Genomic DNA, 15,945 nt, shown 5'->3' with positions numbered 1-15,945 from the left:
GTCTGTGTGCTCCAGGTGAACAACATCATCCTGCAGGACGTGCGTCACGAGGAGGCGGTGGCGGCACTGAAGAACACCTCTGACATGGTCTACCTCAAGGTGGCCAAGCCCGGACCTGTGCACCTCAACGACATGTACGCCCCTCCGGACTACTCCAGTAGTACGTATCTTCTCCTGCTAGCTACTGTATTCCCCTATGGCTCAAACTAAACACTCCCCCTCCTCTCCTACTCTCATACTGCTCACAATGAATACAACTACAATTGAATGTAGTTGCCTCAATGGTACCGGCACACAGAGTTTGTTTTAATGGAAGACCACAGAAACCCTGCGGTAATAACAATGGTGCTCTCTTTCCACACTCCTCATTCTCAGTTTATACCTAAACCTCAAAACCCAACCCAGGCATCAGTTGTTTGAAGAATGTTCTGTTAATTAGCATTACCTTTAGGTCAGGGGTCAGCAACCTTTATGACTGGAAGAGCAATTTTCTTTCACACCAAAAAAATTAAGTGTTGAGAAATTCGAGCCCTTTTCAAGCGCAATAGCGGCAATATCTGATATTCAGCACCACGGATAGCAGTCAGATCAAATTACTATGAAATCTGGCAGTTCAGGGTCACAGAGCAGTGGACACAGCAGCTGTCTGGTGAAATTGCAGGGAGAATCAAATCTTGTGAACATACATTAAATATGCTACAGAAGTGGTGTTACTTTTTTTATTTTAAAACCTACCAACAAAGGAAATGTTGTTTTCCAGTGATTAATTGAAATACCCACATCAAGCCCCGCAAGATATTAAATAATGAAACACAGATACACAAATATTTTAATGCAAACAGAAGGTTTGATTGTAATCAATATTTATTATACTGCTTTAACATAAGTGTTTGTTTATTTACTTTACTTTTATAAATGAGAAATTAGCCCATTCAGGCAGGCCTTGTCTGCACACTTTCAGCAACAGAAACTTAACCTGCAAAGTAAGATAACAAGGTTTTAACATGTATTTTCCTGTAGATTGTAGTTAGTCCCGATCTTTCCAGACCCATCTATTTCTGATTGAAAATACAAAAAATATATATAGTTATTTGTTTGTTTGTTGAGGAAATCTATACATAGCCAGGGAGCCGCGGGTTGCTGAGGTACACAACCCTGTCCCTGCCACAGGGGATGTGTATGGGTTATCTCAGTGAGTGGTAGAGCTGTTTCAGTGTTCTCTCCTCAGCGTGGCTGTGCCCAGACTCCTACATGGTGCAGACACACTGCTGCCCACTGAAACATCAAGCCCTGCTCTCTCTCCCTCTCTCTCTCCCACTGAGTGTGGAGGCTTTCTCACATCCCACACACCTGCTCAGGAGAACCCATGGCCTGGGGATCCTGCAAGCCACACACATCGATTTACCGAAGAACCACACACACACACACTCACACACACACACACAATACCTGTACTGGACTATATGTAATTATTACAGGTATACTATATTGTACTAAACAATGTCAACCAGTGATTTATTATCAAAGGGCCTGTACAGTAGTACTGTATATGTTTGTTGTTGTTATGTATGTGTGGTTGCCATGACTTGAGCAAGCCCTTTATACTGACTTAAAGGAGCAGTTCACTATTTTACAACATGATGTTAGATGGTTCCTATAACGGTGGCTATAGTTAGCTGAAGTTTGTAGTGGTTGTTTAAAGAAAACCGAACCATGGATTACAATTTCTACTGGCCCATATACTACTTTCAGGTTGAGGAACCATCTAACATCATATTATAAACTACTGAACTACTCCTTTAAGACAGCTCTGACAGTATGACCTATAGTCAGATGATCTACAGGGGATTTTAGAGCCATGAGTCATAAGTACTCTAGCCCCCATGATGGAATGTAAATCTGGGGACTTTCTAGACTTTAGCTACTCAAAATCTCTGGTGTAGGACATATTGTGGTCTCACAGTAGCCTGCACACATCTATTATATCTCAGGTATAGAGAATACCCACACTGACTAATCTGTAAAGAGAATATTGTCTTTAATGGGGCATAGATTTTTTAACAGGCATCGTCACATGTATGATAGTGTTATGAGTTGATCCCTCCTGGCATGAGTGCTCCCAGGCCTCCAGCGGCCTCCAGTGGACCACTGTTTTAATCATCCTTCCTTTCCATCTACTGGTCTGGCCCTCCCTGCCCTCCCTCCAGCCTTCCCTGCCCTCCCTCCAGCCTTCCCCACCATGGTGGACAACCACATCAGCCACAACTCAGGCATGGCCTACATGGGAGCTATGGAGCCCAAGCCCGTCTACAGCCAGCCCCCCCAGGTCACGCCCTCCAGGTACTCCCCAGACCCCCGCCACATGCTGGGGGAGGAAGACTTCACCAGGTCAGTACCATTTTTTTCAGTTTTTTTTTTATACCACGGCTAAGGGCTGTTCTTATGTACGACTCAACGTGGAGTGCCTGGACACAGCCCTTAGCCTTGGTATACTGGCCATATATCACAAACCCCCGAGGTGCCTTATTGCTATTATAAATTGCTATTAGAGCAGTACAAATACATGTTTTGTCATACCTGGTCTGATATACCATGGCTGTCAGCCAATCAGCATCCAGGGCTTGATTCAGGGCTCAAACCACCAAGTTTATAATATGTTTTTTACCATGTGAATGTACAGTACCAGTCAAAAGCTTGGACACACCTATTCATTCAAGGGTTTTTCTCTATTTCTACTATTTTCAACATTGTAGAATAATAGTGAAGACATCAAAACTATGAAATAACACATATGGAATCATGTAGTAACCAAAAAAAAGTGTTAAACAAAATATATTTTAGATTTTAGATTCTTCAAAGTAGCCACCCTTTGCCTTGATGACAGCTTTGCACACTCTTGGCATTCTCTCAACCAGCTTCACCTGGAATGCTTTTCCAACAGTCTTGAAGGAGTTCCCACATATGCTGAGCACTTGTTGGCTGTTTTTCCTTCACTCTGCAGTCCAACTCATCCCAAACCATCTCAATTGGGTTGAGGTCGGGTGATTGTGGAGGCCAGGTCATCTGATGCAGCACTCCATCACTCTCCTTCTTGGTTAAATAGCCCTTACACAGCCTGGAGGTGTGTTGGGTCATTGTCTTGTTGAAAAACAAATGATAGTCCCACTAAGTGCAAACCAGATGGGATGGCGTATCGCTGCAGAATGCGGTGGTAGCCATGCTGGTTAAGTGTGCCTTGAATTCTAAATAAATCACAGACAGTGTCACCGGCAAAGCACCATCACACCTCCTCCTCCATGCTTCACGGTGGGAACCACACATGCGGAGATCATCTGTTCACCTACTCTGCATCTCACAAAGACACGGTGGTTGGAACCAAAAATCTCAAATTTGAACTGATTAGACCAAAGGACAGATTTCCACCGGTCTAATGTCCATTGCTCGTGTTTCTTGGCCCAAGCAAGTCTCTTCTTCTGATTGCTGTCCTTTAGTAGTGGTTTCTTTGCAGAAATTCGACCATGAAGGCCTGATTTCACGCAGTCTCCTCTGAACAGTTGATGTTGAGATGTGTCTGTTACTTTAACTCTGTGAAGCATTTATTTGGGCTGCAATTTCTGAGGCTGGTAACTCTAATGAATTTATCCTCTGCAGCAGAGGTAACTCTGGGTCTTCCTTTCCTGTGGCGGTCCTCATGAGAGCCAATTTCATCATAGCGCTTGATGGTTTTTGCGACTGCACTTGAAGAAACGTTAAAAGTTCTTGAAATGGTCCATATTGACTGACCTTCATGTCTTAAAGTAATGATGGACTGTCGTTTCTATTTGCTTATTTGAGCTGTTCTTGCCATAATATGGACTTGGTCTTTTACCAAATAGGGCTATCTTCTCTATACCACCCCTACCTTGTCACAACACAACTGATTGGCTCGCATTAATTCCACAAATTAAAGTTTAACAAGGCATACCTGTTAATTGAAATGCATTCCAGGTGACTACCTCATGAAGCTGGTTGAGAGAATGCCAAGCGTGTGCAAAGCTGTCATCAAGGCAAAGGGTGGCAACTTTGAAGAATCTCAAATATAAAATATATTTTGAGTTGTTTAACACTTTTTTGGTTACTACATTATTCAATATGTGTTATTTCATAGTTTTGATGTCTTCACTATTATTCTACAATGTAGAAATAGTCAATATAAAGAAAAACCCTGGAATGAGTAGGTGTGTCCAAACTTTTGAATAGTACTATAAGTTTAAGAGTAGTTTTGACAATCCAGGGTTAGAGTCACTTTCTCATGTCAAAATAGTACAGGGAAACCAGAGAGCGCAGTAAGAGGCCTTTTTGTTGTGAACTTCAGAATATTCATTCCTTAATCTTGGTGTGGTGACTGTTGCTTTACTTGGCGTTCCCTGGTGTTGGTGTCGTGTCTTTCTTTGGTGATATGTATGTAGATTTATGTAGTTTAGTGGGCCTTAAACAGTGTGGCAATGTGTTTGTCTCTGGTTGACTAGCTGGGCAAGAAGGGTTCAGTTTTGTCTGAGGTGGCAATGTATTGCCCAAATACCTCAAAGAAGCCCTCTCATCCCATAGTCCCTTGGCCTTGTTCTCCCTTACGACCTCTTGGCCAAACACTGAAACAACATTCACAGAGCCCCAGAGTCACCTTAATACCTATTGCGTGTGTTTGTGTACCTCTGCCTGTGTGTGTGTGCATATGTGATGTGTGACAATGACTGTATGGTGCATGTGGGCGTGTGTTTGTGTGTATCGACTGTGTGAGTGTGTACTGTGTGTAGCAGTTTCTATGTATGCGCATGTACGTATGTGTATTTGTTCTGTGTATTTGTCCCGTATACTGTACATGTGTTTGTGTGTTCTGTTTTTGTGTCCTACTCAAGCCCCATTCACTGTGATTTCTGTACTCCCCCACCAGGCCTGAACCTATTTACAATGTCATCCACAAACAACCTGGGGACAGCGGGGTCCCCCTGGGTCTCTACAGCAGGGGGGCACCCAGGAACACAGGCTACTGTTCTGGCTAAGGCCCAGTCCCCTCCTCTGGCAGGTACTAACCCAGTGTCATCGCTACGTCCGCTTAGCTAACCTTACTACAGCGCTGTGTTGCCCTACCTTCAACCCCTCGCCACACCTGTATTTGGGCTTGGCAGTAGACTGTGGTGCCTGGAGACGGGTGAAGGGGCGGTAGAGGGGGGATCCCCATGCCAGCGGTTTAGGGACATGTCTCCATTATGAGACTAGAGGACAGATGGCAGCAGATAGATGGCAGCAGATAGAATAACAAAGGGAAGTAAGGAGGAAGGAGTGCTGTTTGTGCTGACAGAGCTCTCTTGAAAGGGAGGGCCTCCCATCTATGTCTGATAGCTACTTAGAATCTGTCTGTGTGTAACAGTCTATACATGTCTTACCTCTCCATGTCTGCTCCTGCATTTAATGTTGGTGTTCATACTCACAGTATACATGTATAAAAGCCTTTACTGTGCTATGTGTCACTGTTGTAATTTAATACAGGTTGATATAACTACAGTGGCTTAGATAATGATCTGCTTTGACTACCTGTCTAAGATGGAAACAACAGAAGCACCCCCTCAAGTCAAGTGTGAACGTGTTCCACTGGTGTTTGTTTAATCCTTTATTTGTATTTCCAGAGTTAACATATTTAATCTGGGTTTTCCCTTCTAACCTCCATTTACTTATTGCAAATGTTTATAAACACCATTTTACATTAAGAGTAAAAAGATACTATGTGCGAATAGTGTTAAATACATTTAAATCAGTCATCAAACTGACCATGTATATGAATTAGAAACAGTAGCATTAGTACAGTCCTGAACTGAGACCAGCCCTAGCCTGAGCCGGCTGAGTGAGAGTTAAAGATGGAGAGAGTTATACCTGCCCTTCACAGAGACACACGTCTCCACAGGACCGCTCGCTGGCACAAGCTGCTCAATTCCATCTGGCAGGAGCTGAGTCTAACCCAGGCCTGAGTCCCCAGCCAAGCCACTGTCATTGTCCTAGCTTCCCTACTGAAAACCTCTATGGCGGATATATGGACAGAATGTCTGTTAGTGTGTGTCTGTGTTGTTTATGAGTGTGTATTTAATGTAATCTACCTGTCTCTGTTTGTGTTGAGTTTATTTGTTTTATATGTTGTAATGTATTTGTGTTGCGTGTCCACTGTCTGTCCTACCTCCCTCATCAATCACCATGTTGTCATGGATGAATGCCTTTATGTTGCTGGTTGCATGCCACTGTATTTATGATTGTGTAGAGTATGCGTGTCTAATGTATGTCAGTGTGCATGGATGCCTGTGTGTGTGTACAGTACATGCCACCAGTGCCAGTGTTTATGTGCATACAATATATGCTTGAATGCAGGTGTGTGTGTGTCCTGGTATCCAGATCTTACTGTGTAGACAGACTGTGGGGGTAAAGTGAACAGACTGTATTAGGAGGTGTAACTGGAGGCTGTCATCTCACACACACACACACACACACACACACACACACACAAACACACAAACACACACACACACACCTCTGCAGCACAGGAATGTTTTGCCTGCTGCTGTCCTTGAGTAAATATAAACACTGGGCCATGGTTTTACCATAAATGTATTGGGAAGTGAGAGGCTAATACGCCACGGGGCAGAACATGAGGAGCGCCGGACATTCCTGCAACTGTCGGGATTCATCTGCATTCTGGGAAAACCAGGCCATGCACTCAGGTCCACCATCCCCCCCCACCCCCCACCCCACACACAGGCAGCCCACACTGCCAGCACCAATCACACACACTGATCTACTCAGACATTTCCTCATAATGTGCTGACGCATAGACACACACACATTAATGTAGGCTCCCTCACGATGCAATATAACACACACACACACACACACACAAAGACACACATGTTGGTATACAGTACATGCATACCCACCCAGACAACACATAAATCAACACACATGCCCCTGCTCTGTTTTCCAGGGCCTATACAGTATGGAACAGTATGTCATGTCTGCTTCAAACCTAAACAGAGAGACGTTGTCACGGATTACATAATGCTAACAGACTTCCAGTCCAGTCAGACTAGATCAACATCCATATGCATCAGATTCCCTGCTGTCAGATAGGAGAGAGACCTCCCTGCAGCCCAGGAGGATTTGCATAGGGTTTTATTCTCAGGGTTTATTGGAGATTGATTATTCTAGTGTAAAGCGAGGGCTTCCAGAGGAGTGGAGCCCTGTGCCCATCTGCGCCGCCATGCGTCCCCCTCAGTGGTGCTGCAGTCACCTCACAGACACATTCCCCTCTCCATCTGACACTACTACCTCCTCTCTGCATGGTGGAGGATATTCTGGAGACTGAGAACCTATGACACTGGAACCATACGCACATATCTTAGTATACAGTATGTCACTTTTGTTTTTATAGGCTATGTGAACGTTATTTATCTAGGTTAATCTCGTTGAGATATAATATATTTTTCAAATGAGACCTAATGACCAGCGTGGTGTTTGTTTTTGTGTGTGTGCGCGTCTGTGCTGACCAATACCACAACCTGAACTGTTTAACTGGCCGCTATCAGAGTATAAAGAATGCTATTGGCCAGGACTGTTTGCCCAGAGACTAGCTACTGTAAACACTACAGGAATCTACAGAGCAGTGCAGCAGGTGAGCTAATCAGTAACTTGGTGTTGTTCTTCCATCGTGAATGCGCTCAACCTTTGACTGGTAAGCTTGGAGAGTGTCACGATCGTCTAATGAGGAGGACCAATGCGCAGCGTTGAAGGTGAACATATTATATTTATTAAATGATCACACGATCAAAACAACAAACGAAAAACGTGACGTCTAAGGTTACAACACAAACCAACACGAACAAAATCCCACAAACCCGAATGAAAAACAGACAGTTTAAATATGGCTCCCAATCAGAGACAACCAACGAACAGCTGACACTCGTTGCCTCTGATTGGGAGTCACTAAGACAAACATAGAAAACAACAAACCAGAACCCCCAACATAGAAACACACCACATAGAACAAACACACCCTGGCTCAACAACTAGAGTCCCATTGCCAGGGTGTGACAGTACCCCCCCCTAAAGGCGCGGACTGCGACCGCGCCTCAAAAAGAGCAAAACAGGGGAGGGCTGGGTGGGCATACCTCCTCGGCGGCGGTTCTGGCTCCGGGCTTGACCCCCACTCCTTCTCTAACCCCCCAAAGTACCCCTGGTCCGGTCTGGCCCTGCTGGCCGGAGCTGGACTGAACACTGGTGGAGCGGATTGCTCTAGCTCCGACGTGAAGCCTCTGACCGGTGCCGGACCAGCCACCGGTGGAACAGGCACGGGCCGTGCCGGACTGACGACGCACACCACTGGCTTGGTGTGGGGAGCAGGAGCAGGAGCGGGCCGAGCCGGGCTGTCGAAGCGCACCCCTGACTTGGTGCGGGGAACAGGCACGGGCCGTGCCGGACTGACGACGCACACCACTGGCTTGGTGTGGGGAGCAGGAGCGGGCCGAGCCGGGCTGTCGAAGCGCACCCCTGACTTGGTGCGGGGAGCAGGAACGGGCCGAGCCGGGCTGACGAAGCGCACCACTGACTTGGTGCGGGGAGCAGGAATGGGCCGGACCGGGCTGACGACGCGCACCACTGACTTGGTGCGGGGAGCAGGAATGGGCCGGACCGGGCTGACGACGCGCACCACTGACTTGGTGCGGGGAGCAGGAATGGGCCGGACCGGGCTGACGACGCGCACCACTGACTTGGTGCGAAGTGGCAGGAACAGGCCGGACCGTACTGGGAACACACACCACTGGCCCTACGTGGGGATCAGGAACAGGCCGGACCGGACTGGCAACACACGCCAGTACCTCTCGCCGTGCCTCTACAACCTCCTTCCCCCTGGTGACCAGTGACTCCCGTAACCTGGCGTCCTCCTCTGCCAATCCGCTGGGCCGCTCTGCCGCGGTCTCCTGCTGGCCCGTCGTCCACGGCGTTAGCCCCCCTAAAAAAATTTCTGGGCGTCTCCCCTACCCGTGGACCAGGTCTCCATGTCCCTCGCCAGCCTTTCGCCCTTCTGCCACAAGGTCAAGCCCTTCTCCTCCTCACTCGGCTTGACCCAGTCGAGGAGGCGAAGGAGATCTGTTAGGGATCTCCCTGGCGATGGCTCCTGGACACGCTGCTTGGTCACATCTTGGTGGGATTTTCTGTCACGATCGTCTAATGAGGAGGACCAATGCGCAGCGTTGAAGGTGAACATATTATATTTATTAAATGATCACACGATCAAAACAACAAACGAAAAACGTGACGTCTATGGTTACAACACGAACAAAATCCCACAAACCCGAATGAAAAACAGACAGTTTAAATATGGCTCCCAATCAGAGACAACCAACGAACAGCTGACACTCGTTGCCTCTGATTGGGAGTCACTAAGGCAAACATAGAAAACAACAAACCAGAACCCCCAACATAGAAACACACCACATAGAACAAACACACCCTGGCTCAACAACTAGAGTCCCATTGCCAGGGTGTGACAGAGAGCATCACAGGGATATATACATATTAGCAGCAAGCCCTTCTATGGCCACTGGAAACCATTTATAGACAGGGGAAAGATTAGAACAGGGTAATCATAGTTCAGGATCAGTTGAACGCCCGAGTGAGTCTAAACTGTTAATCATTCATTGCGCCTGGTTTATTCTTAGCCGCTCTGAGAGGCTTGAAATATCTTGAACCGTCTGTCGCCTTTTCCATATCAAATTAGAATGAAATAGGAGGTATAGGAGGAGAGAGAGGCAGTGGCGGTAGAATCCACTGGAGAATGTGAAGGTGAAAACTAGAAGAGGGACAAGAGAGCAGTCTTTGTTTCATCTGTATACGCCAGCCCTGCATGCTATGGGCTAGAGAGAGAGAGAGAAAGAGAGAGAGAGAGAGAGAGAGAGAGAGAGAGAGAGAGAGAGAGAGAGAGAGAGAGAGAGAGAGAGAGTGTTTAACACTGAGACTTGGTCTGTCTGTGTTTGTGGAAAATGTTGGTCCGCAGTGTCCACCATTAATCAGCCAAGTAGAACCAATTACTGGGCTGAGGAGAGGGAGACCATAGCAGCACAGTGTTGGGGCAGCACGACCCGCTAAAGCCCACATCTCCATTCAGAGCATTAGTACTGGGCTGCCTCAGCCAAAACACTGAGGGGAGGGGGATGGCTGGTTACAGAGAGGGAGAGGCAAAGAGAGAGCAGGAGAGAGAGAACAAGAGAGACAGGCCCATAGAGAGGCATGGAGAGAGGAGAGGGACAGGCATAGAGAGGCATGGAGAGAGGAGAGAGACAGGCCCATAGAGAGGCATGGAGAGAGGAGAGGGACAGGCATAGAGAGGCATGGAGAGAGGAGAGAGACAGGCCCATAGAGAGGCATGGAGAGAGGAGAGGGACAGGCATAGAGAGGCATGGAGAGAGGAGAGGGACAGGCATAGAGAGGCATGGAGAGAGGAGAGAGACAGGCCCATAGAGAGGCATGGAGAGAGGAGAGGGACAGGCATAGAGAGTAAAGGTTTTACAGCACCATAACTGTTTACATTCCTGGCGTGGATGAAAAAACAAGGAGGGGAGGAGGGAGAAGAGAGGAAGGGGAGGCAGGTCCCATGATAGGGAGGGAGTGCTTGATCTCTGTGTTCATAACCTTTGGAATTAACTCCCTTTTTTCACGGAACTGCCCAAGCATTTTTTCTCTGATTTTAGGATTCCATACATGTGCTGGCACAACACACACACACATTTACTTCGAGAGCATCAGCACTCAAATAACTCAAACAAAGCTACATGTCACTTTGGTTATACATATTTTTTCCTCAGTTGTATCCTGTTGTTTTGTTGAAAGTCAAGTTAAGTTCAGGAGTTCCTCAGCTTGTTTATTCTATCACAAAAGCAAGGAGCTGCTGGGAGACTGTCTGCCTAATCTCCAGAGGGCTGGGCTGATGGACAGGAAAGCTGGTCTGCTGTTGCTGCATCTGGGCGGGCTGGACTGGGACACCACCGTCAGATGAGAGATGAGGGGCAGCATTTAGTCTGGAGGTCCTCCCAACAACATCCCACTCCCGACGCCTTTTGCTGTGACATACAGCCCTCTGAGCCACACAAGGGAAGCCTGGGCAACAAAATGAGGAAGCTTGGAACGGGGGAACCTACCCTGGCTGTTTCCTGTAGGATGTGGTTGTTCTGTAGAGATGGCTCTGGTCTAGTCTGTCTGGGCGGGTGAGGGTTAAGTCTTGTCCTGTTGCTGATGATGATGATGAGGAGTAGAATGTGACAGCCCAAAGTAGAGCTGTATCCCATCACACAACATCCTGAGATTACGTTTGTACATAGCGAGCCTCAACCAGAGCTCCTCTCACAAGTAGGGCAACAATTGAGAGTGGGGTTAGGGGGAAAGCTAACATCTCCCTGGCTTTGAGGTGTTGCTTGGAGTTGGCATAATAATGTGCCGCAGTCAGTAGCCGCCATGTTTGCAGTGAACATCTCCTCCATGTCGTTTGTGAGAGCTCACCCCAAGCGGCTGAGGAAGCGACTGTCATTCAGGAGCAAACACAGGATCCTCAGGTAACCATGGTGATGCATGTGTCTGAGTTGGAATGGGAGGGACTTTTCAGAATGTTTGGAGTACATGGAGCTCCTCTGGAAGGTCCAATACTGCCTGGTCCGCTGTGCGGGGTACAACGGTCCTCTTGTGTCGCTGCTTGCTGTTATTTGAAGACAAGTCTTTTAACATAATCTCTCATGTGTGCTACTCATGTTTGTTACTCAGTTGTGTATGTAAGGGTTGTCGTTTTTCAAAAAGGTATTCATCCTTTAGAAAGATATATAGAAAATAACCTCTGCTAAGCAGAATTGTACATGGATGACAGAAGGAAAAGGAGAGTGTATGTGTGTGGTCAGTATGGGCTTATTAAATCTCTGTGACTCATACTCCCACGTGGGAACAAACCTAATGCAGTAATTGCGAAAAGACTGTCTACTATAGTTGCTGACTTTCACTGCCAAACAGGCTTTATTCACATGCTCTAGTTTGAGACCATGGGCATGAACCTTAAATTAACGGACTCATTTGAGGAAATGCATTATATTTGAAGGGTATTTTAACAATCCAGGATGCGCTGATATGGGTTTTTAGATCAACGTGAGGTATTTATGGAAGTACCATCCAATCATTGCTCTTCAGTCAAAGTGCCTTTCATTTATGTTATTAAACCTTTGTGAAACCATCAAACTTACCATGCCTCTTCACATGTTTTACTGGAACAGTCAGGGTTGTTTTCAGTCGGGACCTGAAACTAATGCTAGGAAAGTATGTATGCATTGTCTCTCATTGATGTAAAAGGGTCTCTTCAGCAACTTGGAGCACAGCCATTAGGGATTGAGTAGGAATTGTTATTGTGGACCGCAGGCTGAGTACTGGAGCAAAGACCACTAATGGGAACCATGTGGAGAGTTTTGTTGAGATGGGCTGTGTGTGTCAGCTTCTAGGGCCTCTGCAGTGTGTCTCTGCCTTATAGTCTGAGGCATGTTCTCAGAAGTCTTTTGATGGTCCCAAGCAGTGGTTTGGCCTCTCCAGGATCCTCAGTCCAATATAGTCTGGAATTCAGCCTGCCTGATGATGACTCACAGTGGCTAAAGCTAAAACAGAGCTGCAGCAGGGGCAGTCAAGTGTGGGGCTGCTGCTCAGTGTGTGTGTGTGTGTGTGTTTGACGGGGCAAATTGTTCATCCAAAGACAGCATGTCTTGGTTGGCCCTGTTGCCAAAGCATTGTTCGAGGTGCAGTCGAATCATAATCATTACATGTCCTTCCTATAGGCCTATTGCAAGTGTAGTTCAGCATATTTGAAAGTGCCGTCTGTATTTAATTTCCTTTTTCTCATTTTTTTTCGTTCAATTTGTGGAAGGATGTGTATTACTCATTTGAATGCTGGGATTGTTTCCCCTGCAAAAGTAAATGAAAGTGTTCACTTTCAAACATATATAGAAAGTGCTACTCTTCAGGCTCTGCTGCAGCATAGTCCATGGATTGTATACGTACTGCAAAATGATTGTGTCACCTTTTCCATAATACAAGTTAGCCCCATGTATGAACAGATGTTGGTGTGGGCTGTTTCCTAAACTGCCTCTGTCTACCCTTCTGTTTTTCGTTTTTCATTCTCTCTCTCTCTCTCTCTCTCTCTCTCTCGCCTCCATTCTCACCCTCTGTCTGTCTCCGTCGCTTTCCTGTGCTCCCAGTCCCGCCCTGCGCCCTGACGCTGTCGCTCTGTTTGGCAGGGAGCCGCGGAAGGTGCTGCTTCACAAGGGCTCCACAGGGCTGGGCTTCAACATCGTGGGCGGCGAGGACGGAGAGGGCATCTTCGTCTCCTTCATCCTGGCTGGAGGACCAGCAGACCTGAGTGGAGAGCTGAGGAGGGGAGACCGCATCCTCTCGGTCAGTGGCTTACCGGTCCTCGCAACGAACTAACCAGCCAGCCAACCTGTGGCAGGGCTTACACATCTGAGATATTTGCTTAAAACATACACTACCATTCAAAAGTTTGGGGTCACATAGAAATGTCGTTGTTTTCTAAAGAAAAACAGGCGACTCCGGGATGCTGACCTTCTAGGCAGAGTTGCAAAGAAAAAGCCATAGCTCAGACTGGCCGATAAAAATAAAAGATTAAGATGGGCAGTCTGAGATATGGCTTTTTCTTTACAACTCTGCCTAGAAGGTCAGCATCCCAGAGTCGCCTCTTCACTGTTGATGTTGAGACTGGTGTTTTGCAGGTACTATTTAATGAAGCTGCCAGTTGAGGACCTGAGAGGCGCCTGTTTCTCAAACTAGACACTACTGTATTTGTCCTCTTGCTCAGTTGTGCACCGGGGCCTCCCACTCCTCTTTCTATTCTGGTTAGAGCCAGTTTGCACTGTTCTGTGAAGGGAGTAGTACATAGCGTTGTACGAGATCTTCAGTTTCTTCGCAATTTCACGCATAGAATAGCCTTCATTTCTCAGAACAAGAATAGACTGACGAGTTTCAGAAGAAAGTTATTTGTTTCTGGCCATTTTGAGCCTGTAATCGAACCCACAATTGCTGATGCTCCAGATACTCAACTAGTCTCAAGAAGGCCAGTTTTATTGCTTCTTTAATCAGCACAACAGTTTTCAGCTGTGCTAGCATAATTGCAAAAGGGGTTTCTAATGATCAATTAGCCTTTTAAAATGATAAACTTGGATTAGCAAACACAACGTGCCATTGGAACACAGGACTGATGGTTGCTGATAATGGGCCTCTGTATGCCTATGTAGATATTCCATAAAAAAATCAGCCGTTTCCAGCTACAATAGCCATTTACAACATTAACAATGTCTACACTGTATTTCTGATCAATTTGATGTTAATTTAATGGACAAAAAAATTGATTTTCTTTCGAAAACAAGGACATTTCTAAGTGACCCCAAACTTTTGAACGGTAGTGTACTTACAGCAAGTTGCATAGCTATACAGTAGTTAGGGCTTTGTCATAGCGACATAGATTGATAGCTACAGCTGTACATGTATTCGCACTGAAGATTTACCATCGAAGACTTGCCTTAACAAATAGACCATTTTAATAATATAGAGAGGAGTAGACCCAAAGGGGTAACAGGATAAAGATTATACGTTGGTCAGCATGGAGTCAAAGTAATCAAAAGAGACACCATTGGACCATCTTCCAGTCAAGGTCACAGCTCTCATTTAAATCAATAATCTCTTATAGCTAACGCAAGGCCCCCCATTATGACAGATAGGTACCTTTCTGGAGGGCACATCTGCTCAATGGCCCTCCTGGGATTGTGAACCAGCCATTTTCTCTAGTCACGATCCTCTTAATCATGCAAAGGTCATTCTTCCACTGATTGAAAACGAATCCTCAAGCTGGTGATCCAAGAAAGAAAGGAAGGAGAGGCTCTCCTCCACATCCTTATGTCAAGGTCAGGTAGTCTCATTCCCTTGTAGGCTAAATATCTCTGTGAAGAACAGTGCTGGTTGGTCCATTGACCTATCAATCGAGGCTCCATGGCTGAGGTTCTGTCCTGTGCTGTGTGTCTCAGGTGAACGGGGTGAACCTGCGGAATGCCACCCACGAGCAGGCAGCTGCAGCGCTGAAGCGGGCCGGCCAGACAGTCACCATCATTGCCCAGTACCGACCAGAAGGTAGGAGTTTGTCTCAATCTCTCTCTCAGACACCACACCTTAAACATTAGCCAAACCGGTCATGCGCGCCATCATGCGCATGTTGATTTTGTCTGTATACCAAAACCAACTATATTAATTTGTGGACAGGTCGAAACACACATGAAACATTCATTGACATTTAGCTAGCTTGCGGTTGCTATCTTATTTGGCCTGGGAGATAAACATTGGGTTGTTATTTCACCTGAAATGCATATAGTCCTTTTTTTTGCTGGATCTTTGTTGAATTTTGACCGGTAGTCATACAAAATCATGTGTTTCTCTACTTTGACGATTAATCCACAGATAAAATGGGAAACCTAGTTAGTTTGTTAGTTGTCTTTGATTAATCTCTCCTCGTTTCATCTTTCAATCACTCACGTGGGTTAGTATGCTCGTGAAAACCAATGAGTAGATGGGAGAGGCGGGACTTGCAGCACGTCGAGCGTCTCAAATAGAACCAAGTTCTATTTTAGCATCTGGCTATGCAGATGCTTGAGCAGTTGAGGAAATGATTGAATAACATGTACACTGAACAAAAATGTAAATGCAACATGCAACAATTTCAAAGATTTTACTGAGATCAAATCAAATCAAATTGTATTTGCCACATGCGCCGAATACAACAGGTGTAGACATTACAGTGAAATGCTTACTTACAAGCCCTTAACCAACAATGCAGTTTTTTAA

General features: G+C 46.1%; 1 protein-coding gene across 7 annotated transcripts in view; it reads left to right on the top strand.

The window, feature by feature from the left end:
• dlg3 (discs, large homolog 3 (Drosophila)) overlaps positions 1-15,945 on the top strand; it is a 137,363-nt gene that overhangs the window by 93,460 nt on the left and 27,958 nt on the right. For 4 of the 7 annotated variants that reach the window (XM_045207769.1, XM_045207779.1, XM_045207781.1 and 1 more), the window contains 4 exons: positions 16-160; positions 2,181-2,388; positions 13,296-13,491; positions 15,135-15,237. In XM_045207769.1, coding sequence (XP_045063704.1) covers positions 16-160; positions 2,181-2,388; positions 13,296-13,491; positions 15,135-15,237 — 652 coding nt within the window. The remainder of the gene's footprint in view (positions 1-15; positions 161-2,180; positions 2,389-13,295; positions 13,492-15,134; positions 15,238-15,945) is intronic. The other 3 variants (XM_045207785.1, XM_045207773.1, XM_045207771.1) reach the window with 3 other exon arrangements.

Source organism: Coregonus clupeaformis, chromosome 3, assembly GCF_020615455.1.
Source record: "Coregonus clupeaformis isolate EN_2021a chromosome 3, ASM2061545v1, whole genome shotgun sequence".
NCBI lineage: Eukaryota > Metazoa > Chordata > Actinopteri > Salmoniformes > Salmonidae > Coregonus > Coregonus clupeaformis.
The sequence above is the reverse complement of the archived record's forward strand: the minus strand, read 5'-3'. Positions and strand labels throughout refer to the sequence as shown.